At 40.0% G+C, this 26735-nt stretch overlaps 1 protein-coding gene across 2 annotated transcripts in view; it reads left to right on the top strand.

The window, feature by feature from the left end:
- Nucleotides 1-26735, top strand: part of LOC119897332 (probable ATP-dependent RNA helicase ddx6) — a 33895-nt gene that overhangs the window by 2321 nt on the left and 4839 nt on the right. The window contains exons 1-9 of one of the 2 annotated variants that reach the window (XM_038710953.1): nucleotides 15553-16595; nucleotides 17365-18196; nucleotides 18562-18625; nucleotides 18784-18888; nucleotides 19305-19434; nucleotides 19916-20062; nucleotides 20362-20456; nucleotides 20557-20679; nucleotides 20766-20894. In XM_038710953.1, coding sequence (XP_038566881.1) covers nucleotides 18018-18196; nucleotides 18562-18625; nucleotides 18784-18888; nucleotides 19305-19434; nucleotides 19916-20062; nucleotides 20362-20456; nucleotides 20557-20679; nucleotides 20766-20894 — 972 coding nt within the window. In that variant the 5' untranslated portion in view covers nucleotides 15553-16595; nucleotides 17365-18017. Of the gene's footprint in view, nucleotides 1-7439; nucleotides 7549-12171; nucleotides 12374-13877; nucleotides 13967-14059; nucleotides 14138-14527; nucleotides 14696-15244; nucleotides 15345-15427; nucleotides 16596-17364; nucleotides 18197-18561; nucleotides 18626-18783; nucleotides 18889-19304; nucleotides 19435-19915; nucleotides 20063-20361; nucleotides 20457-20556; nucleotides 20680-20765; nucleotides 20895-26735 lie in introns of those variants that run through there. The other variant, XR_005443396.1, reaches the window with a different exon arrangement.

The raw sequence follows: 26735 nt of genomic DNA, 5'->3' as shown, positions 1-26735 counted from the left end.
ATATTCTTTTGCTTAAAACTGAAATACTGTACTGTGCAAAGGTTTTAAATAGGTGTGGAAAATGCTGTAAAGTAAGAATGCAAATTGATATTTGGTGTCACCACTCTTGGCCTTCAAAACAGACATCTTAAAGAACTACCCACAGTTCTTCTGTGAATTTAGGCAGTGTCTGTTGCTTCTCTCTCTTCATGTAATCCCAGACTTGATGATGTTGAGCTCTGTGGGGGCCACACCATCACTTCCAGAACTCCTTGTTCTTCTTTATGCTGAAGAAGCTCTTAAGGACTTTTGATGTATGTTTGGAGTCATTGTCATGCACATCAGATGCGTCCCTGATGGTATTGCATGATGAATACATATCTGCCTGTACTTTTCAGCATTAATTCTGACCAAATCCCCAACTCTGTTTGCAGAAATGCAACCCCAAACTTGCCAGGAACCTCCACCATGCTTCACTGTTGCCTGCAGACATTCATGTACCATGTATCTTGTACCGCTCTACAGCCCTTCGGCAAAGAAACTTCTCTGATAGAGCCAAACATTTAAAATTTTGACTGTAGTATTTTGATCAGACCCAAGCAACTGCTGCTATTTTTATTCACCCCAGTTTCTGTGTTTCTGTCTATAGTCGAGTCACTTGGCCTTGTTTCCATGTCGGAGGTATGGCTTTTTAGCCTTAAGTCTTCCATGACGGCCACTTCTGACCAGACTTCTCCAGACAGTGTTTGTGTGTATCAGGGTACCACTGTTTTCTGATAGTTCTGTGCTGATGGCACTGCTGGACATATTCAGACTGCGAAGGGAGGTAAACATGATGCATCTGCTGCAGTAAGTTTCTTGGGCCGTCCACTATGTCTACGGTCCTCAGCGTTGCCTGTTTCTTTGTGCTTCTTCAAAAGAGCTTGGACAGCACATATAGAAACCCTCATCTACCTTGAAATATCTGCCTGGGAGAGACCTTGCTGAGGCAGTCTAACTACCATGTGTCTTGTTGCTCAGTCTTGCCATGCTGTATGACATAAGACAGTAAACTGTCTTCAGCAACCTCACCCAGTTGTATTCCTACTACGCAGCTGTTTAAGCTAATAATTATGTTACAACCTACACACTGCACTGGGGATCTTTAGCACTTGTTTGGTATGATTGTTTAATCATACACCTGATGATATGCCTAGACGAATTAATGCTGTTTTGAAGGCAAAGGGTAGTTACACCACATATTGATTTGATTTAGATTTTTCTTATGTTCACTCCCTTTGTATTTTGTAAATTGATAAATATAATCGATTAACATGTCTATTTTTGGCAGCTTTGTTACTTTGGAGCATTATTTCCACACCTGCCTAAAACTTTTGCACAGTACTGTACATACCTTTATGTACTTTGATGCCCTCTATGGTGGCAAGAAGTAATTGATATAAGTAATTGATATCTTAACCTCCAGCAACATGTAAACAGATGATACAAAATATCAATAATCCAACCCAGCTGTTTTCCAGCAGTTTTTTAATTATCCACCTACTTAGAAGGCTTTCACATACAATCTTTGTGTTTTTGCCCATTCATGGATCTTGCATTTCTGTCTCTTGAGTTGCATTCTCAAATTTGTCTTTGCATGAACCAATAGGCCTTTTTCACAGTAGACATTTTGACTTGTGGGATTAGCAAATTCAAATGTCCCAGTGTGACAGTGAGCCAGCATGCATAATATGTCATGTAATGTTAAAATGTTGTGCATGAAAAAGTCCTATGACATATTAGTCTGTCTCATAGTTCCTCGCCAGCCAATGAAAAAAAGTGAAACTGAATTGGTCACATAAATAAAAAAGTGAATACAAGGGATTCGCTGGGCTGGACCCAAACAAGTCTCACCAAGTGACCTCATTAACAAAACTTTTGGCGTTCCACAACCTGGATGTGGTTTGTGTCATGTCTGTATCATCTCTGTTTATTTGTTATAATCTCCACGACTCAAGTGATTCTGCATATTGAAGAGGTACAGTCAGTGCCCCTCTCGTATCCAACCAATTTTTTTTTTTACTTTCTATAAGGGAAAGTGGTTTAGCGTAGATCAGGAATGATTTACTAAGTGGCAATGGAGACTTTGTTCTAACACACTAGCCTGGAAACTGTAGCAATTGACTCTGAGCTGCTGGATTAAATGAGCATTGCATGAGCAGGTATGTGTTAGTGTATGTGTGTTGAGCAACCTATAATTTTAAGTTGACTAGCCTCTCAGGGTGTAGGATCGGGGGGGTTGGGAATGAGAATACTGTACACAAGAAACTAGAGGAGTTTTCATAGACCACATGAATGCAAATATTAAACTTTAACGCATGGTTACTTTACTTTGTGTAAAGGTTTAACGCCCACCCACACACTAACTGAAATGTCAAACTGATACAAGAACACACACACACACACGCAAACACACACACACATGCACACTCACACACAAAGTCATGTGAGTGAAAACATAGCATGTCCAAGAATTAAATGCCACTTTGATGTTGTGGTTTCAAAAAGTATCAGCAATATTTGCATTCATTTGAAATAAACTCGTGATGACCAACATTTAGCGGAGCCGTAAGTCCCGTGATATGTCACAGCTGTGTATTGTCCCACATCTGCTTCAGAGGCTCATAATCACTATGACATGTCTGCTATAAACAGATAATGGCAAAGAAATAAGAAGAATGCAACGGATGTTGACTCTCAGAATAGACATAAAAAGTACTTTTTCTTTGTTATACATGCAAAGTTATGAGTCTCTATATTTTTTAACATCGGCGCCCTAAAACCTGATTTTATTTTTTATCTTCTCTTGCTGTATATATTGTTGACACTCCTCTCTGGAGCGTCTTGCAATTATGTTATCCATAACACAAAGACAAAATGAAAAACTGACATGAACATTGTCTAATTAGCATTGACTTAATGCAACAAAGCTGCAGTGTCGGAGTTTTCACAAAATCTAGGCCCTTTGTAATGAACTTCAGAACTCGACTAGCTTACGTAGTACCTACTTGTTGTTTTGTGGTTATATAAAACTTTGTGTGAATTCTGCAGAAACATTCTCAGCCCCCCTGTCCATTTCACACTGTTTGTATGTACATGAGTGTGTGTATGTATGCACATTGTCAAGAGATGCGAGCATGCGCCTTCTCTTACGTCAACGGTGGTGATCATCCTCTGTTCTCAGCGCCTCTGAGCCCCTTAGTTTCGGGAAAACCAGTGGTTGCTCAGTTTTTAAACACGATTGCGGTTTTTCTCAGGTGTTTCTGTCTCTCTTTTCTTCTCTGTGTTTTTAAATGAATGGGCTCAAAAAACCCAAACATCCGCTCTTAACTTCCTCATTTACCGCTTTCTTTCTATCAGCTTTATCTCTCTCTCTCTCTCTCACTCTCTCTCTCTCCATTTCTGTTTTATGTGTCACTTGCTTAGCCACACTAGATGTGTAATGTGCATATTTTCTTACTGCTCCTACTAATTTGTACATGCTGTCTGTGCATTTACACACCAACATATGCAGATTTTGGCAAAACTCTGATTATTGAACTTGAACCATTTAAAATTACTACAGTATGTAGACCCAGTACTTTTGCACATGCACTGAACCAGATGTAAACATTAAATGTTTTGTTTATGTAAAGAATAGAAAACGAGACTAATAGTTTACAGCCATACTAGTTGGTCTATGAGGCTATACACAGGGGTGCATACTTTGAACTAAGTGTTAACTCCAACTTGGCAATATGCTCTCAATTACAGAGCTAACATGCAAATGTTTAGCCGGGAATATTTATCATGTATACCATATTAGTTTAGCGTGTTAGCATGCTCACATTTGCTAGTTGGCACTAAACACAAAGTACAGTTAAGGAAGATGGAAATGTCATTGGGTTTGAGGTATTTGGGCATAAACCAAAGAATCGGACAAACATTGGCTGATCTAATGGTGGCACTGGGGGAAAATTCAGAGGATCACCAAAGTCATTATGATATATCCTTGGGTGCCATTGATATCTGAATGCCGAATTTCACGGCAATCCATCCAATTATTACGATATTTCAGTCTGGACCAAAGTGGTGAACTGACTGACTGACTGAGTGACATCATGTTACCCTTATGATGACTGTAGAAATGCTGTAGAAAAAAATTATTCCACAAAACAATAAACTGCTTGCTCATCCAGTTTTGCTCAGACACATTCCAACCCCATCATTCTTTGTAACGAGCACAGCAGATTATACAATGTGATGTGAAGTCATCATTTCTTGTTAACTGGACTGTGGTGCGTCTCTGTGTCTCTTTTGTTTACTATTCACACACACTGACACAACACCTCATCACTGCTCAGCTGGTCGGCAGACCACAGCATATGTTAGGCTGATCATTCAGTTTGGCTGCACCCTCACTCTCCATACCAAAAAGGATACTGCACAATGGTCCCATCGCTCTCTGCGTTCTCTTTTTTTCTCTTTTCTCACACTGTGTTTTTGACACTCTCTCTCTCTCTCTCTTTTTCACAGACACACACACACACACACACACACACACACACACACACACACACACACACACACACACACACACACTTGCACTGGGACTGTCTGTGTTAATGCAGCAAGCTTGGGACTCCTGTCTGCGTCAATGCCGCTGATGCCTGAGGTTATCTGGGGCTGTGGTCTGCCCCACTTCCAGGAACTAGAAACTGTATAGTTTCATCTTAAGAGAAAAAGAGAGAGATGGATGAAGGTATAATAGATTATATCAAGATAGAAATTCACTCTAAAACTGCATAAGAGACATTTGGTTATACATTTAGTTATTAGTTTCGTCAGAGCTCAATGACAAAATACTACACAAACCATACCTGAACAGTATTTGTATACAGTATACTGTATTTGACTGTGGAAATACTGTAGAATGATCGGTCACTCCAATCACTGTATGATTTATTGTTGAGACACTGCAGGGGCTTTTTAAGGCAAATATGGTTAGCTGATGGCATGTACAGTATGATTACTACATCATCTTTTTTGATACTGATTTATGCACTGGGCTGACTTCAGTTACAGGAACAGGGACCAGCTGAGGAAAGAACAACCATGCTCACTCCTGTTCCAACATACAGTTCTGCTTTTTCTGCTGTTCAATCTGATGTCAGGAGCAAATCATCTGATTTTATTTTAGTTGCAGTTCCAACCTACTCTTGCACATACATTTTTAGTTTTGTACTCACACTGTAGAGTGATATCTACTGTATGCTTACTCATGCACTATGTGCAAGAATTATGTATGTAGTATACTGCATACACATGTACACACAGTTTATCCACGATTTGCATTTCTTTTTTGGTAAATCATTTAATTATATACACAGACATAGTAGAGCATGACTTTGTTTTTTCCCCCTGCTACCACCAAGTGAAGGCTAGCACATGCTTAGGCTTCAGTTTAACAGGCCACAGGCATTATACTGTTCATACTTGCCTTTATCAAGTCATCAAAGAATCAGAATGTTTCTACTGAATGTAGAGATTATGTAAGATGTTTGCTTTTAATGTGATTGGAAGAGATCATTAGAGTAATGAGACACTGGGTAGATAGATAGATAGGCGAGTACATACATACATAACCAAAGAACCTTTCCTTGAACTGCATACCAGTTTTGCTAAAATGGGCAAGAAGGTGTAGTTCTTGCACTTGACACTGTACGTCAGAGCGTCTGTTATTTGATTTGTTTGAGAGGTCTTCAAACAATATTTTTTCAGGAAGGAAATTACTGTTATTAATGACTCCGTGTCAGTGGGACACACTGCTGAGAGGAAGTGTTGCAAGTGCTTTTCTCATTGTAAGAACTTATTTTCTGACCTCAAATTCTGTGCAAGCGTACTTTTAACTTCTCAAGAAGCGTCCCTGTTTCCTGTTGTACAATTGTTCTGTATGTCTTATTATGACTTATCCATTGGATGAAGCTGACTGAGTTAACCTACAGAAAGCCCCTGTCAGAAACCATATAGCTTAATGGCTGGATTTCACAGCACACCGAGCAAGATAAAGAATGCTGCCATTGTTACTGACAACAGGAAGTGACATAAAACCAGTCTGGCTCTTACTGGAAGCTGCTTCTTCTGACAGAATAAAAGAGCATAATGTGAAAACTGCTATACTGTTTTCTACAGTATTTGTTTTCTACCTTTCCTAAACTTTGGCCTGCGTTTGTTCTTTCGCTTCATGTAAAGACCACAGATAGAGGTTTCCCCTTTAGTCTTGATAAGGGTGTGATAAAAGTAATGTGAGTCATGCCTGTACATCTGTAGAGCTCCTCAGTTCAACTGTCAGTGGGATCATTTAGATCAAGTGATCATGTAGAATTTGCTGTTTCTGATCACAATAAAAGCCCTTCAAGGTTAAATTTATAGGCCATGAAGAGAATGTGTGATTTTTCATCCCAAATTAGTGATTTGCAGCACATAACCCATAAAGCACAACATGTTGTTTTTAGACTTTCTTTTCACAGATAAAACAATGAGATATAATGTGAGCTTTAGAGGTGCTGGCAGGGGAGTAGGAAGTAATATTTTTGTAAGGTTAGGTGGTCTCGGGGGCGTTTGTTTTAAGGCAGAATGAGTAGGATTTGTCAGTTTCTGTTTGTAAACACATCATTCAAAGTTGCCCCCACCTCCCCAGCTCACTGAACGAGATGGAGAGAGCAGTAGCAGTGGTTGAGCGAGCTATAGAGTGAATGATGAAACTGTTCACTTAAATCAAATAATTTATTTGGCATTAGAATGATCAACATTAATATTCAAGGAAGACAATTAGCTTACATTTTATTTGATGGGGACCTAGATAATGGATGGGGGGACACAGGCCCAAAAAAGGGTGAGAACCAGTTTTACGGTCTCAATGCTTAGCTAAGGTAACTGGCTGCTGGGTGTAGCTTTATATTTAATGGACAGACATGAAGATGTAATTATCAGCAATAGAGCAAATAAGTGCATTTCCTAAAATTGACTAACTATTGCTACCATGTGGGAAAGTGACTTGTAGTGCACTGGGCTTAATAGTTCACATGCTTAAATTTTGAACAAAACCTCAAAATAACAATTAGTCATGCAGCACATCCTCATATTCACATCACTAAAGAGTGCTGAAATTAATGCCAGGTAGAGATTATTGCAGTTCGAATACCTATATATTTTGCATTTACTGTACATATATATTATCTCTATCTATATATAGTACACACATTACTATACACATGTAAGTTCTGATGAGTTGTCAGATCAGTCATTTCCCAGAGGTATAGTGTCAGTGGGTCACAGTGTCAATAAAACCTAGGACTAACCACTAACCTTGCAATATTTCTCTTTCAACTTTAGTGTTAAAATCTTTATGTGTCTGTTTTGTTTTTTTGTATTCATTACAGAGCTCTGCATATAGCTGTGGTGCAGGGGGAGTTGGCCGTCGTCTACAAACTGATCCAACTTCTGATATGGGCTCACAGAGACATTGATATCTACAACAACCTCTGGCAGGTAAAACAAATACACTTTAAATACACGTAACATTTCTGTCCATTAAATGCAGAATTGACATTTGAGGCAGAATTTTGTCTTCCTTTCAAATTTGGCAGCCATCTAATACACAGATATTTTTTCCAGATCCAGTTATATTTTATAAAGAGGTCTCAGCGTTAATCAGTTTAACATGATGAGAGATAGCCATAAAATAGAAGCAAAATGGGAGACTTCTGCCCTGACAGGCACACGTAAAACACATTCCCCTGCCAGACCCTTCTGATAACAGTAGCATGGAAAAGAATGAAAGAGGAAGTGCCTTGGTTTCCTCCTTGCCTTACTCTGCTTTATCGCATGCTCATACAGTCATGGCGGTTGATGGTTATGCAGTGGAATTCACCCTTCCTGGTTTCTCCACCTGTACTTGCCGCAAGCCAAAGCCATGCACATGCTGGGAAGGACAAAGTGTGCTTTCCAGCATTCTGTTTTATTTTGTACACAGTTTGTGTGGTGCTAAGTTTCTCTATAGGATGGGATTTTTCAGGGTTTGCATTTTGGATTTGCCATGTTGTGAAATTCAGTGGAGAGAGCCAAGATGATTAAGTGGAGCAATGTGTCACTCCCACAAACTCTCATGAACCCTGCACTCAAAATCTCAGGTCTTGGCCTTGACTAAAAAAAACATGAACATGCTTGAAAATGGCATGGCACATGTCGCTTTTTCCTTGCATTTAAAGAATCTGACTGACACTCTTTGTCCAGGGCAACTTTGGCTTTTACAATGATATGAATGGACAAATTGACCCAATAAACTTTTGCTGAAGTGTCTTTCTAATGAAAATTGTTACTGTGCCCTTTAACTCCTTACATAGTAACCTCAACATAAGGGACACACTACAGTGTACTTAACTGGAATGTGTACAAGAAATTGCCTTTGAGTGTTTCCCAATCCAGGGCTGTCCCAACCACTGGCGTTAAGTAAACATTTCCATGTTCTCTTCTCCTCTGTTGTCTCCACCTCCTCGCTCGTATGCTCTGCATTCTGCCAGCTTTCTCTCTTTCATCCTTCAGCAGAGAAAGCACCTGAGCCGTGCAGAGCTTTAGTTCTCAAGGCTGGGGTTTCATACCACACAGGACACCACGGGCCCGCTTACCAGAAATAACGCTGGTGCTATCACCGGTTGTTGTCTTTCCTCATTGCTGAGGCTTGACAGCATAGGTTTTGTGATATCCTGTGTCTGCCCTGTGTATGAAAATGCATGCACGCGACACATATAGACAAACTCTCTTTTCACACACTCACGTACATCATGCCATATGCAGGTATAACCAAAAGGGGAGATTTTCAAGCACAGGTCCCGTCACAGTCATTTGCCTACCAGATTTAGTGGTTTTAGCTGAATACCGGGCATAAATTACAGACTTATTAAAATGAGGCGAGGGAACTTTTTATTTTTCAAAACATAAAGTTTACGACACAGACCTGAACTCATTTTCTGGCACTGGCCAACTTCCCAGAGACAAAGAAAAAATCAATACATCTTTTCCAATATTGATGACAAATCCTGAGTTTCTGTGGTTTTGCATATGTAACTTTTTGACAGAGTGTTACTATCAGCGCTGTAGCTGAACAACAGTGCACTACTGAGATGGTAGAGACAGCTGTTTGATACTCCTACACTGGTCTTGCTATCATTGCAGCTACACAAACACACACTATTGTTGTCTTTTGCTGCTCTTGCCCCATCTGATGGGCGCGTGGCACTGACACTAGTGGGGTTTGGGGACTGAATCCCCAGGGGCCACCCACACTAAAACATGCACTAATGGTCATGTGCTTTAGGTTAAAGACATCCTCCGAAGTGCATGTGTTACTACTGCAAAGCAGTATGCATATGATCAGCATTTCAATATTACCTTCCTTAAAGACGTTTCTTTAAATAGTCACACTCGCTGTACTGTTGAAATCTTTTTATTGAGATTCATGTCAATTCATTTTACTTTACTTCATTTTGTATATGTGCATACTGATGCTGGTAGCATGCCATTTTTTCTTTTTAGTGTGAGTGTGTGTGCATGTGTGAGCATGAGCGAGACATCTGTGTGTGTTTGTGTGTGCTTTAGCATCCTTGTTCCGAGAAGTCACATGACCCCCCCCCCCCTTTGCTTTGGGCTGTTTCTCAACATACCTTGCACTGAGGTTCAGAGGGTAGTTTACTGGGACTTTCCCTTCCTGCGCGTGTCTCTCTCTCTCTCTCTCTATCTCGCTCTCTGTCATGCTGTCTCTCTATCTGTCTCGCTCTCTCACTGCTGTTTCTTTTTTCATATATCTCGCTGCATATATCTTAAGAGCATAAAGGTGTTTCTAACCATAACTGATGAACTGACTGATGCTATCAGTGTAACTGTCAACAACACTGACGTAAGAGAGTTTGGTGTTTATTTGTGCAACAGGTCTGACTTTACCTTGTAGTGTCTCTGTCTCTTAGTGTTGCCTTCTACCTTTCTTTGTGTTTGGCACTGCTTATAGCCAGGGGCTGTTCTTCATGCCAAGAAACCTCTTCTCTTCTCCTTTCATCTTTTCACCTCCCTCATGTTGATCCGCTCGTTTTGCAGGAATGCAAGTGTGCAAGGACAGACCCAGGGGAAAGAAAAGGGATTTTCCCTTGGTATCCTGTCTTTCCCCTGGACTCCCCTCCACCGCTTCCGTTTCTTCCTCATTCCTCCGTCTTTCCACCCTGATCCCCTCACTCCCTTCCTCTTATCTTTGCTCTGGATTTGTTTTTAAGTCACTTTGAAATCCTTTACAGGAAGACACAGCTAGACTCTGCCAACTCTGAGAAGTCTATTATGAAGGCCCTGAAAGTCGTGAAAGTTTCTGGAAATGACCGAAGTTCCATAAGTGCTATAAAATAGTAACATGGCTGCTTTTCACAATGTTTGTTCAAAAGTTAATTCTGATTATAGGTTCAAAGAACGTACATTTTACAAGTGAATATGATTGTGTGTGTGTGTGTGTGTGTGTGTGTGGATATTTGTGTGTGTTTTTTGTCCGTAAGTGTGTGTGTGAGTCACAGGATTCAGGGAAACAGGGGCTGAAGGGAGGAACACTGGCATTGACACAGTGGAGGAATTCCACAAAGACGCTCTCCCACTGCTAGACTAGTTTTTTTATAGTCTTTACTGGAACAAACCCCCAGCTTACACACACACACACACACACACACACACACACACACACACACACACACACAAACGCAATAGTAATATAGCAAAAGTGAAACTTGGAGCAACAATCTGTTCCTTATTGTATGACTTGAATAGCAGCTAAAAACTCCAGGTTAAAAGACTTCCCTTTATGACTGAACTTTTGTAATGCTTAGTTTAAACAGCAGGTTGTCAGTGCCCTCCCTTGCCATAGTTGATGTAATTATCAACAGGATGATACATGCTGACCTAACCCAAAGGAACATCTTAGATTGCTCAAATGATTTCATTCAGTACTTAGTTGATTCATCCCGATAAGCCCCTGGACTATGTGAAATTTTTGTGTTTCCTGTCCTTGCAGACCGTTTGTGTCTCAGAACCGGCCCTCCCTCGTTTTGAATTAATCACACAGTTCCATGCTAGGGTTGTTAATGTTTGCTCCGTGATATATGGTGCAAAGGTCTCACCTAGTCACTTTGATGTGACAACTAGGAATTTTGGCATTGTGTGTGTGCAAATGCAAGGTACTTTTGTGTTTATGTGAGAATAGGCACGTAATACTCATGCCTGTATCCCATGATTTTCTGATGTGTAATACAGATAATCTTACAGACATAGTTCCTTGTTTGTTTATTTTAGGCGTTGGCCTGAGCTTAAGGGTGTTGTTATATTGTCTCCGACCTTTAACCTGAAGAACAGGTTAGAAATAAAAAGAGGCCTTTACTAGAAGTAACACTCTTCCTCCAACCTCACTTACTAGAATGTGGGTATTTTAAGATTTTGTAAATGTATACCTAGTCAATTATCCAAGATTCCACAAAGGAGCTTATGATTTTGTAACTCTTAATTTGTCTGCCTACCAATCTAGCAGCAGAATATTCAAAAAAAAGATTACAGGAATTAGCATTAGCATACATGTTGGAAACAGTGAGGAATAGCTAGGAATGTTCTGTCCAAAGGTAACAAAATCTGCCTACCAGCACCACCAAGAAATGTCCTGCTTAAACAAACAAGATATAACATGTTAATTGGTGAGCTTTGGAGTTGCTGCTGGAAGGATTTTGTTACCTGCAGACAGAGCCATGCTAGCTGTTTCCCAGCTCAGTCTCTGTACAAAGCTAAGCTAACTGTCTCCTGGCTTTTGCTTCATATTCACCATACAGACATTAGTGGTATAAATTTCTCATTTAACTCTCCACCAGAAAGCAATTAAGTGTATTTCCCTATTTAAGAATGATGTCTTTGAGGATAGCAGAGAGTGGGAGCATTGTGCAGCATTAGTGGAGAGTTCACATTCTGAATGCCACCCAGTGTGTGCTACAGTGTGAAAAATGAAAACGTTTTTCAAAAGACAGTGTATTGCCTTTTGTGGTTACAGTCCTGAATACACTGGTTTGTCTAAACTGTCATTTTTGCTCTCATCCTCCCCCTCAGACTCCCCTCCATTTGGCAGTGATAACCCAGCAGGCAAACATGGTGGAGGCTTTGTTGAGAGCCGGGGCCGACCCTGCTGCCTTGGACCGTAACGGCCAAACAGCGCTCCACCTCTGCTGCGAATACGACCAGCTTGATTGTCTGTCTGTTGCGCTCTCTTGCTCCTCATCCTCCACATGCCTGGAGATCAGAAACTATGAGGGTAAGTTGCGGTCTACCAAGTAAGCTCGTTGGTACTGCACTGAAGATATTCTTGATGAAGAAAGACCAAGTATGACCCATTAGCTCTTCTCATTAAGTCATTTAATATGATAAAGCCCTGTGATTGTTGGTAACCATTTCCTGCTCAGTGTTTTCCCTGAGATTCAATTAATGAAAACATACAAAGCTATTATGAAATTAAGAGTATTTGACATCATTTGGATGAATAAATTAAACTTTGTTTCAATATAAAAAAAACTTTTTGGGCACTGTTATCAGTTGCCTTTTTAAACCCCCTGTGTTTGTGACACATTTATAAGTAAGAGTAATTGGCACTATGTGCAAACAGTAAAATGGTAAAATAAGTGAAGCATGGTAACCAGACCACTCAAAGTGTTATATATTCCTCTGGTGTAGTGACACGTTGCCAGATCTCCACAGTACGCCTGTGTGTCATGTCACCATACAGTAGACATATACTGTAGTATGAAAGTAACAAGTCTGGGTACAGGTGAACGCCCCCAAAATACACACAGTCTCCTCTTTCTACAATGGGTATTATCTTAGTGGAGCTGAGTTTGTATGTAGGGTTCAGATAATAACACAAGAGCCACCTCAAGTGAAAGCAAAGTCTGCCTACTATGATTTTATTGGCATAGAATCAGAGGATTCATGTCATTCATGGGTTTGGGGGACTTTTATGTCCAAGAGTTTTGGGCAACTGAGCTCATTAACAACACTGCTTCAAGAGTCCTAACAAAGATTAAGAAAAGTGAACATATCATACAAATTCTCAGGCTTCTGTACTGGCTTCTGGTTTGTCCGTTTAAAATGCTTTAAGTGAAAGAAACATCTTGGTCTCTCATGTCATCTAGTAGCAGTCTGCTAATCAGTCCCAACAAAACACAGAGAAGCAGCTTACTAATTTTGCTTCGCATAACAGGAAAAACACTTCCAGAAGATGACTTGCACTAGCATCCTGCACTGCCTGCGATTTCATCTTTTTAATCGCTTTAAAATTTGACAATAATTTAAATGTGTTTTAAATGTATTTCAATTTTCTTTATGTCTTATGCTGTACTTATACTCATATAACATCCTTTATGTTATGGCTCTTATGGGTGACCCAAGGGCGGACACAGAGCACAGGAAACAGATAAACGTTTACAGGCTTTTTTAATCAACTAAAAGGTGCAAGGATGATGGAGGCTGGTGAGGTTTGGCTAAAGGAACAAGTAGGCTAGATAGAGCTGAAGAGATCTGGTTTCCAAAGTAGCTTATGGCGACTCAGGCAGCACAAGCTGTGATACTTTAATACTATGTAAACACTAATTTGTCTTTATGTAGAAAATGTGCTATATATTTCATTGCCTATGTCTTTGAGAATATAGGCAATATAGGAATATACCTAGATATAGGAATTCACCTGGATTTGTGCATACTGTATGTGTTTATATGTATTTGCTCACTGTAAAGCTCCGGTTCTGCTTTGTCCCTGTTCTCAGGTTTGAGCCCTCTCCATCTGGCTGTGCTGCGTGGCCATAAAGGTTTGGCCAGAATGCTGCTTGATGCAGGAGCTGACATCAACGCTATGGTCAGTCCCTGTGCTATTTCACAACATCACAAAGTTCACATTTACCGTCTCTGCATCCCCTGACTTTTCCCATGGTGCTTTTTTTCTAATCAGGACATCAAAAGTGGTCAGAGTCCTCTCATGCACGCGGTGGAGAGCAATAACACAGACATGGTCCACTTCCTCATTGAGGTAATGGATGTGTGTGGGTAGGGAGGGAAGGGCGGTGACTCAGCTGTATTTGATAAGTTTGGTTTTCTCTTTCCAGCTCATAAGCTGCATACTGACTTTTCTATTCTTTTCTAGCCCATAGATAAGACCTTCAAAGAACTGGAGCAAAATGTTCATAGTTAATCTTTATTATCAGAGCTTAGCAAATGTTATGTACATGGGCAGAATTAACTTTTCTCCTTCCTTCACCTCTCCTTTAAAAGCATTTTTTTTCTTCTTCATCTCTCCTATCTGATCTAACTCACCTTCTCCGTGGATCTATCTTTTGTTTCACTTTCCATGCTGAACTGCATCTGTGTCTGGCTTTCTTTATGAATCACATCTGTGTCAACTTCTTCTGTTCTCTTGCAGAGTGGCTGTGATGTCAACAGCCAATCATACAGTGGTAACACAGCCCTGCACAGCGCCTGTGGACGAGGGCAGGTGGATACAGTGCGGCTGCTGCTGAAGAGTGGATCTGACAGCAGCCTCAAGAACTACCACAATGACACACCTGTGATGGTAGCCAAGAACAAGAAAGTGAGCAAGGACATGACATTAAAAGAAAATATGCATAATAACACAGACCTTGCTGAAATTCCATTCTTACTGTGTTGTTTATTGTAGCCTTTTTATGGTTGTGAGTTGCTGCTTCTGGTCAGATTGTGTCAAGACAAATGTTAACCAAATCAAATTGACAGTGAACTACTTCCTTGTAGTTGTCCAAATTTGAAATCACTCTCTGTAATGTCCATCCATCGTCAACCGCTTATCCTGCGTACGGGGCTCTTTGTAATGTATTAATGGAAAATTCTAAACTATTTGCTAATTGAGTTATGTGAGAACGAATGCAAACAATTGCAAATTCTACTTGACTTAGCTCTGGTTAGAATAGTAGGAAGACTGGATTGGAGCCAGAAATGCAAAGTGAAAGTGTGTGTGTATCCTTCCCTCTAGAGGTCAGACCTGAATGGTGCAATGTTTCCCCACCATTATTATATTGTTGTTTGACTCATTTTTTGTAGATCACTGTGAAACTCACGTAAGGTCAAGCAGACAAAGTGGTAACAGAGTGTAAATCTTTTTCAGATAGCAGATGTGTTACGAGGGAGAGGCTCAAACCAGATTAAAGTTCAAGATCAACACTGTGTGTCTGTCTCACCACATGGGAACAACTTAGCGGAAAATGGTAAGAACAGGTGTCAAGTTCACACACATACACACAGTCATGAAATCACAGTGTTTCATTTGTACTCTTTGCCTCTGCTTTAGGGTCCCCATCTCCCAACCACAGTCGTGGATGTTCGCCTTTGACTACACCACACACCCCTCACCATAGCACCTCCCACTCTCCAAAGACTCCATCTACGCTTGTATTTCCATTTTACTAGCTCAGAGTTATTGTCCAGTGCAACTTTTAACTACCTCCACGCAGCCAACCAACAAAGAGCTGCCAAAATGTCATCCAGGAGAACGTTCAGCAAACAGGATAGCAGACCAGCAAAAGACTGCACCTGAAGTAAGACAAGCTGGCCTTATTTTCCTGGACTCCATGACAGACTCATAGTTGGCATCCCTCCTTGGGCTATGATGCCTGGACACACTGACTGCAACATCTCTGCTCATCCAGCTGCTGTTGTGGGAACTCCCCTTATGACTGGGAGCAAACTGGTGACCTACAAGCTGCTGCAGGGATCAGCTGGATTTCTATGCAGCAACAGAAATGTGTCACTGCATGCAATCAAGAGTGAACTTAAAGAACTGTATAAAAAGATATGTCAGTAAATGATGGACATGAACCTAAGTTTAGTGAACTCACAACTCCCTTTTTAAAGTATTTTAGCGTTAAATAGAGGACAGTAGAGATAACAGCAAATGAAGGGGAGGTAGGGATTAAATTTAACAAATGTCCCCACTTGGACTTGAAGTGGGGATGTTTTGACACCCTAAGTAAATGTATTCAGTCTGCTTATTGTAAGGCTAGACAATGTACATGACCTGATTAATATTGCAAAATTCCTTCTTCTGCCATTTTAATAATCTATGTTCACAGTACATTTCAGGTCTGTTTGTGTGCATTATGTGGCTGTGCGCGTGTTTTTTTTTTATCACTTTTTGTCAAAAGTTGTAGATATTTTTATATAAAATTTGTCCAGAAGATTCAGTGGAGTCTTGTTTTATCAGCCTACCCCACAGTAGCCTTGGCGAATTTGAAAGCGGTGTTGTGATTGGTCGGTGTGAGGTCAACAACCAGCCCCAAAACGAGCGCGCGGCCATGTTGAATTGCTGAGATTCTAAAAGAGGAGACAAAAGAGTCATAACTCGGTGGAGTTCTCGAAACAGCGAGTATTTTCCAAACTTAATTAAACTGTCGATATAACTTTAAGCAACGGCACAACGGGGAAGGCTTTGGGTGGATGTAGCGTCTGTCTCCGACTGGGTAAAGAGTCATTTCTCAAGCATATTGATTGACAGTGCCGTTGATGCTAGCACATACTTGCTACATTAAGCTAACACTAGCATGCTAACGTAGTTTTTGATCATGTTGAATAAAAGTGTTGGAGTAACATGTGCAAACTGAGAAGATAGTCGGGTTTTCTTTACACATCGTGTCCCGACGAACGGGAAACAAGGTCACATTTACCAACAGGAACAAGAAGTAACGTTAGCTTGCTGTTAACTGGACAGTCAAAGCCACGTTGCTATACATACATTTTTAACGCTGCTTACACAGGCGCGCTACTAACTTCTTTCAAGCTAACTTTGCTATCGATAAGTGTTCATGAAAGAAGAGACCCACAGGGCAATACCCTGACGGTTTGCTTACTTTATGTTTTGTTAAACAAAGCAAAATGTCCAGTGGCTAACTAAGTTGGCTTACTTCAACTTAGCATGTTAGTTGAATTATGTTAGCTTGCAACTGTTATTACGTTAGCTTAAGTTAGCTTTATGTTAGCGCGTCCCGATAGCATCATAACAAAGCCGCACAAGCAAAGTTTATATTAATTGCCATTTCACGTCCAAATTAAGCTGTTGCTTTCAAATAATTGATTTTGCTAACATTGAAGAAATAATATGTATGTTATTGATTTCCAGTGCTTTTGTGTAATGTAAGTTTGGGTTTCTCACAGTTGAGGGTGCTGTTTTCTGCTCACTTGTTAATCATCTAACGTTAAAATAACCACCCACGATTGTTTATTGCCTGGCAGGTAACCTGGATGTTTTGTTGATCGGCAATTTCTGAAGCACTTTGCAGACTGCCACCTCAACCTTTACTGCAGAAGTAAACTGGAACAAGATTATCACAGACATTTAAAGTGGACTTTCCATGTTTAAGCACAGATTGCTTTTTTTGAGCCAGTATTAAGCCCCAGCAAAGATGTTTTGAAGACATTTGGTGTCAGAGGAACAAATCACAAGGATAATCTGAGACATGACCAAGCAGATCATATTTTGCTACTTACCATTTTGAATGTATACGCACAGCACTTGGATATAAAAAGCCAAGATACTCGAAGAACATAGAAAAGAAAATTCTGGATCATCGTTGCAGCAAGGTTAAGAGTTTGTTTTGGTCACACATTTGATTTATTTATTCATATGAATGTAAATTTCTCTCTTTTTTGGAGAGTTGGCATGTAAATAGACATAATTCATACATAGGCCTCTTCTTTTCAAGAGGTCTGAATGTCAGATTGTGTACACAATACATTCTTTAAAAAGGAAAGATTTGAGGAAAATATTTTATTTTTTCATCTTTTAGTTTTCTTTTTTACACACCGGTGCATTAAGCAAAACAGATCAGTGAAAAAGAGGCAAATATAACAGTCTGAGGAATATTGCCACTTAAGTTGTTGAACCCATGGCTACAGCAAGAACAGCAAACCCAGCAACAATGATTGGATTAAACAAACCTGCAAATGGGCAGTTCAGAGGACAGGCAAAGCCAGCTGGACAACAGTCACTACTCCTTTCAAGTGCCCAACAACCCAGTGCCCCCCAGAAATGGACCAGTATTCCTCAAAGCAGTGGGGGCATCAAGTAAGCTACCAGTTCTACATATTCTCTAACTTCTGTGTTGAAAGAAATGTTACCTAGGTACAGTAATCTGTAAAAATGTAAATGTTAGTTCTTTCACAATGTTGACCACAAACCTGTGTTAACAATGGTAAAAGAAGACAAGTGTGTAAGGATGTGAACTTTATTTGACATGGCTAGTACTTCTAGAAAATCCCATTACTTGTGAATAAAAATAATATTATTTTCCCAGCCAGCACCCCAGTAATTTACATGGAAAAATTGCTTTTGGGGTGACAAAAACATAGATTTATTTCACAGCCCTTTGTCAGAGTTTATTTTTTTGTTTATTTAAACTTGTCCTAATGCAAATTTTAACATATACAAAGGTTTGGCGATGACTGGAAGAAGTGCCTGGAGCTTCCTCCAAAAGACAACAGGATGAAAACTTCGGTAAGGTAACTATTAGTTATAGCGGACATTCAGATTCACTGTTCTTAACTAACAGAGAATTTAAATGTGTTAGACTTACTGAATGTATGTTGTCTTTTAATTTAGTCACATCAACTGCCATGTTCAGTTAAACAGTAATCTCTTCTCTGGTCTCCCAGGATGTGACGTCAACAAAGGGAAATGAATTTGAAGACTACTGTCTAAAGCGGGAACTTCTAATGGGAATCTTTGAAATGGGATGGGAGAAACCCTCTCCAATCCAGGTAAATACAGCTGTTAGAACTTCCCATGTCCTCTTGAATATGTAAAGCGAGCCTTTTTTTGTAAACCACATTTACTCCGAATTATAAGATGAGCTGCATAACTACACTCACCTATAACAGTGCTGTGTTACTTCAGTCTTTTAAGGCACTCAAATAATGGCACATTTTCAATAAGGAAGAGAAAATCAGTAAGGCTCCATCGTGAGACTCTGTTTCTGCACCTTGCGCATGTTTTTACAGGGCAGAAATGTCAGATTATTGAATTTTTAATCATTCTCACCACTCCCACCCACCCATATTATATTGTTGTAAGATTGCAGATTTTAAATAGTCAAGTATGTCGTTGTTCATGATTATTTATTTCCAAAAAAAGACCTTAACCATTGTACTGTTTGGACTTGTCTGTCTGCCAAAAGGAGGAAAGCATCCCCATCGCTCTGTCGGGCAGAGATATTTTGGCTCGGGCGAAGAATGGCACTGGAAAAAGTGGAGCGTACCTCATCCCTCTTCTGGAGAGGATAGACCTGAAGAAGGATCACATCCAGGGTGAGTTGCTGCTGCCTCTTTTAGTGCTAATTTTGAAACCGTTGCAGTGTGACACACATCTATGAAGAACTCAACTATGAAGGTTTTATTATTATAAAACAATAGTGGAGTTTTAGATTAAACATTTTATAATGTTTAACAAACAATAAACCCAGTTTTAAACAGACAGAATTTGAAGGAGAAGTTTGCTGTACAGGTTTGTCAATTGCAGATTTTGCTGCTTTTCACAAATAATTCCAGATAGATGTCTCCAGACGTGTAGTGCCATGAAGAAGTAATAGTCTGGCTTATGTTTGACACAGATTTATATTTTTGGGTCACAGTCTCTGAAGCACATGGACTTTCTACTGTTGGTGAACATGGTTTTTGCTCTGAATATGTAAAGTTAAATTTTTTTGTGGGCATCACTTTATTTAGTTTTCTCCATGCATCTCATCAACCCTTGCATTTCATCAGCCCTTGCCATTTCTGTCTCAATCAGCTATAGTAATGGTGCCAACAAGAGAGTTGGCCCTGCAGGTGAGCCAGATCAGCATTCAGCTCAGCAAGCACCTAGGAGGAGTCAAGGTCATGGCTACCACGGGTGGCACCAACTTGAGGGATGACATCATGCGTCTTGATGAGACGGGTATTTGTTGTGCCGTTAATATTCAAGATAACAAAGGGATGTTTCCATAAAGAAGAATGCAGATTATGATAACGCTTTCCTAGAAGCTACTGTTCAGTGTTTCATGTGAGGTTTTTATCTTGTCACTCTGAAGTGACGACTGATGCGCATCAGGTCAATGCCAGCCTTGATTAAATTAAAAGATGATAGTTTCTAAACTAGAGTTTCTAAACACTTCTGTTTACCTCAGTTTAGGAATGTATTTGTGCAGCTGTTCTCAGTGGAACTTGTTGTGATTTTGCCTCCTCCTCTCGTAATAGTGCATGTAGTCATTGCTACTCCAGGCAGGATACTAGACCTGATGAAGAAGGGTGTGGCAAAAATGGATAAGGCCCAAATGATGGTCATGGATGAGGTGGGTTTGGCTATTCATTTCTGAATTTCCTTTTCAGTGTTGACTGCTTTATGAACAGGCTTTCTTTAAATATCTTTTTTTCTTTTTTTTTTTTATTCAGGCAGATAAGCTGCTGTCCCAGGACTTTGTGGTCCTGATTGAAGAAATTATCAGCTTCTTGCCAAAGGGTCGTCAGATCTTGCTTTACTCTGCCACTTTCCCCATCAGTGTGCAAACATTCATGGTAAGTAACTCAAACAGCAATTTTATTCTCTAAAGAGGTAAAAATCTTGTTTGCACTTCATAAAACACTGTGAATGTCTTGTCCAGAACAAGCACCTGCAGAAGCCTTATGAGATCAACCTGATGGAGGAACTGACTTTGAAGGGAATCACTCAGTACTATGCCTACGTGACTGAAAGACAGAAGGTCCACTGTCTCAACACACTCTTTTCTAGGGTGAGTGTGTTACTGCCTACTGCAGAGTAACCTGATACAGCTATAGTAATGGTAAATATACATTGTAATCGAGGATTTGACTTATAATCATACTTGGAAAATATAAGGAAATGTTTGTTTAGCTATAAGTAGGGATGTCACAGGACCACAAATTTAGCAGTCGATACCAATACTAGTGAAATTCCACGATATTCGATACCACGCTCTAAAACTAAATAATAAATCCCATGTACTCCAACATACACTTCTTATATAATTATTAGGTGTAGCTCAATAACTATAAAAAAAAAAACAACCAGCAGAGGCTACACACACCCACCTCTACTTGGAGTGCAAGCAGTAGTTTAAAGTAACTGACATGGTGACAAACAGATGACCTATGAAATGGTAAGGACAGCAGCCTTCTGCTACGAGCTATGTTTACATTACATTAGCAAGACAGAAAAACAAGTACAGACATGGTTTCAGAATTAGGGCATCGACTTGCGACTGAATTATCGGTTCTCGTGGCATCCCTCAGTGTCTCCCATTAATTAACGAGACCATGGCGGCCGGCCACAGTCCAATTTGCTCCGCCATAGTTTAAAAATGACCTGAAGTCGGTCGTTGCTAAGACAGCATTTAAGGCATCTACCGAGTCCTCCTGTCTAGCACGAGCTTTGCGACTTTACCACTGGCTGTGCGCAAACCTAGCAAATATAAAGACAAAGAATATGGGTGAAAGAATGGATTAACACGCGCAGGTAGCAGGGATTGTCTGAGCTACAGAAATAACTGCCTGCTCTGCCAGCTGCCTGCTGTCATTGGCAGGATGTGGATGTCAAGTCGGGCAACTCTTCCAGATATTTGACATGCTAGATATCTGTCAAGCGTTGCCAATGTGTCAGGGAGCCGTTTTGATGCGTTGTTGAGTAGTTCACACAGCGACTGGCGACCGCCGATCGATCACTTATTTACCCCATATCACAGCCCAACGGTTGCGGGCTAAAAATCGTGTAGTGTGAACAAGGCTTAAGCAGGTTGATGTTTGATAATCTTGCTGTACAAACAAATATTTAAGGTGAAGTTTTTTTTAAAAAATGTAGTTGTAAAAGTACTTTTAAATGTATTTGTTGGGTCATGGGTAGGGTTGCATTAATTAAGTACTAAGTCATTCGGCGTAGACCATCTACAAACAGCAGGTGTTTTTCTCACAGATTAACCTTCTCTTCACAATAACTTTATTTAATATTAGTCACCCAGAACAAAGGTGAAAGGAAAAAAAAGTTCACTAGTCTTCATTACAAACATAAATATAAAAAGGGACAGAATGAAATCTATGAAACAGGGATGTGATTTCTCTGGATTAATCCGGAATTCCTGATTTTCCGACCTGAAAATGTGATGCACGTGAATCATGCAGATCTGTAATAAAAAAAGGAAGGGGGGGGGGGTACAGGACGAAATGGAAAGGATCTAGGTTGACGTGTGTAAAGTATCAAGAATGTTCGTTTACGCTCAGCTGCCAATTCCACACCTGCGCAGTGTGTACCACAGAGAACAGGGAGAGAGAGGTATTTGACAGCTGTAAGTAATGTTATTGCCATTACTGTGTCACAGTCTAAGATGCAAAGAACATTGTCGTCCGTTGTAAACTTTGTGTGACCAGCAAAAAGTTTTCAACCACGAACAGTTCTACATTTATACTCAGGCTAATTGAAGCAACAGCTAAAGCAACACAGCAATGTGAAACTCAGAGAGAAACTCCGCCCGCTGCTGCCAGTGATGCTTGGACTCATCGGGAGAGAGTGGCTCTTGTGTTATAATAGGCTATCACCCAGTAGTGGGCCTAAGTAGAGTAGCTAATATTACTTTTTAAGGAGTAGGTCTATAGCCTATGCCAGTGTTTCCCAACCTTCTCCTGGGGGCACACTAGTCCTGCAGGTTTTAGAGCTGTCCCTGCTCCCACAATGCTGATTTAACAGCTTTAGCAGTTCATAACGAGATGATCATTTGAATCAGCTGTGTGGGAGCAGGGAGAGATCTAAAAAATGCAGGACTAGTGTGCCTCCAGGAGAGGGTTGGGGAAACACTGGCCTATGCTAAGTAACTAGTAGGTAATATTATTTCTGAGTAACTTGCCTAACACTGAGTTGACAATAAGGATCAGATAAATTGGGAATGTTTTGATTATTGCTTATTGGAGGCTATGTCTAATGTTTACTTTGACTTTGTCTATTGATCGCTCATGTAGCCTATACACTTTGCTGTGTGAATGGTTGCTTTTTAAGTCGTCCTTATGTTAAAGGTTTTGGCACATTATTAATTAATTTCTTGTGAATGCTTGTGACAAGGTTTAGGCCTTATATATAAGGCCTTTTCACACGGGTCGCTCCGCGCTCCTCATCAAACAAGCGCTCCGCGAGGTAACTATGGCAACGGCTTCTGTGTGACTGGCGCGATCCCGTTAAACTGTCGCGGTCGTTCTCGTCTCACGCCCGCCCGCTGCTAGAGCTGAAATGTCAAACTTTTTCCTACAGTTTCCAACAGATAGAGACTGATCAGCTGTTTGAGTTTCCTGGTCAGGCCACCAGGTCTTAAACGGGCAACAACCTTTGCTGCTGTCTCTTATTCATTAAAAATAATCTATTAACTTCAACTGAACTAATTTGAAAGTTAGTAGTTACATTATTTAGTTATAGACTCAATTGTTTCATGTTGCACATTTAGCTGTTGAAGTTTGGTAAAAATTAATACAAAATAACAAGAATTATAGAGAGGTTTCGATGGTGCAGTGGATTAGACCCTTGTCTTTGACTCCCACATCCATTAAATAACTTATTGTCATGGGTCCTGCTTTAACTTCCATGTCAGAGCTGCCGCCAGTTTAATTGGGGTGTCGGGTGGTCTCAGTATATTTTCCCTGCTTTTTTACCAATCACATGCCTGATGAAAGTACTGTAATGAATAAATCTTTGAGAGCTTTTGTTGCCATTATAACAAAGATAAATAGAGAACTCATGGGTTTTTGAACCCATACCCATGTCTGTCTCAGTAGATGTTCTCAAGCTCAGCCACTCATTGCACTGAGCTATTGTCAAGACCTTGAAGTCATTTACAGCCAAGGCATTCATAATCGTGTTTGTGCTGAAATAAAGAAATCTTTTCTTCTAAAATGTTGCTATTGCTATAAAAAAGTTATAGCCTATATTTAGGCTAAATAAAATGATTAGGTTATATATTATTGTTTTCATTAAAACTATTGTTATTGCCGGTAAAACTATAATAGCTTATTATTTAGGCTTTTCCTAACATAATAATGTCACTTAATATCGGTAACAACTGACAGATTTAGGCAGAATGTTTCCCTTTACATAAATAAAAACATTTGATAAATTTATGTAGGAAAGGCAGAACAGAAAATTCACCAGAATGCAGGAAACTAAGTAGGGTTGAGGATCGTTAATTTTTATTGATATTGATACCCTTATTGAGACTGCTTAATGATCCGATTCTTTATCGATACTTTACTATTATTTAGTGGTGGTTATTTAGTAAGACCAGACCCAACAGGCATGAGGTAGGCCTGCAAGGTATGAGGAAAATATTTAATGTGCGATAACATTATATATCGAGATGACATATCACTTGCGATAAACATATATTGAAGTGTACATATTAACTGCCTGGTTTTTTATTTTTTAAATACAGCTAACTGTTGTTTCTAGAGCAGCAACATTAATTTTTACAACAGTAAAGTAACTCAATAACTTTATCTGACATCACAAGTAGTGAGTGACGTTTAGAAAGCATTTAGAAAGTTTAGCAGCTGTCAGCCGGGCTGCAGATTTTCAATCGCCCCGCTCTGCCTGGCCCTCTCCACGCAACGCTCTGAAACTGTCGGTGACGTACGGACAATCTCAACGTTGATAGGCTATCGCAACACAGTGTCATGCGAATTTCTTCACGCCGCCGGACAGGAAAACGCGGCTCTGCACGTCTTTGCATTGACTTTGTATGTAAACTCACCGCACATAGGCCTATGTTCATTATTATTACTACTACTGAAAAGCCTCAGCTTTCCATTATTGTTAATAGTTGCAACTTGCACTCTGAAATGTGCATTGAAAATTGCCAGCTGATAAAACCAGACTCATAACATCTAAGGCTAAATGTAGCTCTTAACTGGCTGAGTTAGATGGTGATTAACATTAGACATTTCCACCATAAATGTTTCCAGAATGCAGGAAATTAAGTGTTTAATGCTCAAAATCTTCCGGGGGAGGACCCCCAGACCCTCCAATGGCATACTCATCAATGAATATTTCTTTAAATACTATTACAATATCTTCTAGTCTTGATCTCGTGACCCCAATATTCTGGATTGTCACATCGAATATGCTAAGTGTTTTGTCACAATTCTAATCTGAGCCCCAGAGTGACGCCCTTTCCCACCTGAAACTGTCACTGGCTGTTAAAGTCTTTGCGTTGTTGATAACACACAGCCTAAGCAGTCCTTCAGAATGCTCTCTATTATAGTGGCGCTTATAGGAAGGTTTTATTGCACGTACTTACAGTAACAAGCGTAGCTGTCATCAACTAACGTTACAGTAGTTTGGAGCTAAATTAACCCTCACCGTATTTCACCGCGACGGCGAAGCCTCTCGCTCTGCTGCCGCGTGTGTGTGTGTGTGTGTGTGTGGGAGCCGACAGAGAGCAGGCAGAGACTGCATCCTGATGATTTTCTTATCCATTGCGTTTCAGATTAAATCAGATTTGACACTCGAGACATAACGTTACATCATAGGACCCGCAAGTCTAGATAGCAGTATCGATAAGCTTGAACCTTATTGATTTTTGGGTTTTGAGAAATTTTGGAACCGGGTCTCGATCCCTATCAAATGAAGTGTTTTATGCCCAAAATTTCTGGGGGAGGACCCCCAGACCCCCAAATTCATGCATTTCAGCATTGATGACTTCTATTAAATTGTGTTAAATAATTGTCATATCTTGTTCTTGTGACAGCAATAAGGTGCCATCGCCACGTCTCGTAAGCTAAGTGTATCTTCACTCCCCTTATCTGAGCCCTTATGTTCCCACTACTTTTCAACACAAAGTGATGACTTGCATGTCGGTGTCTTTCTCTTGTTGCGGTAGACTAATGCACGTTATCTATAAAACATGTAGGCTTAAAACCAGACGCCTCTTACACTGTCTCTGTGCGTTTCTCTGCTTGCGTACCCTTCTCACCTTTTTTACCCTTGACCAGTCTTTACAAAGACAAGTGTTGCGGTATTTGAGTCCTACCTGAAAAGAGGCTGTGAAGTCTTCATGTTACGTGATACGAGAACAACATATAACATAATTTATCAAATTGGGTCAGACTTGATGAATTTAGCGCGAGGATACACATGTGACAACATCCAGTTTTCAAAATAAGGTGTTTATACAGTATGGAAATAAGATTAACTGGATTATATTCACAGAAAGTCTAAAACGTATTACATGTGTACATTAAAAGTAAAAAAAACCCAACAACAATAAAATGTTAGGGAAATTACTTATTCTATTCTTTGATTTAGGGTTGCTAGAAGAACATTAAATAAATTTGTTGACTTTTGTTGCTGTTTCATCACGGTTTATAGCTATACAATGGGTTTATGATCAAATAGTTTACTGTAGCACAACATTGTTACAAGAATGCAAAGTTCTTTATAGATAACCTCTTAATTTTGCACCAAATTAATGCATTTAACTTTAAAATGTACACAATTTTCTTCTGGGGGTGGGGGCAAGAGTTCAAGCCCACCCACCATAGTCTCTTAAAATCCTGTGGGGAAACACTGCATCCCTAGCTATAAG

The sequence above is a fragment of the Micropterus salmoides genome, unplaced genomic scaffold (genome assembly GCF_014851395.1).
Source record: "Micropterus salmoides isolate LMB-PRFRI ecotype aquatic unplaced genomic scaffold, ASM1485139v1 Ms_hic_scaffold_11, whole genome shotgun sequence".
Classification (NCBI taxonomy): Eukaryota; Metazoa; Chordata; class Actinopteri; order Centrarchiformes; family Centrarchidae; genus Micropterus; species Micropterus salmoides.
The sequence above is the reverse complement of the archived record's forward strand: the minus strand, read 5'-3'. Positions and strand labels throughout refer to the sequence as shown.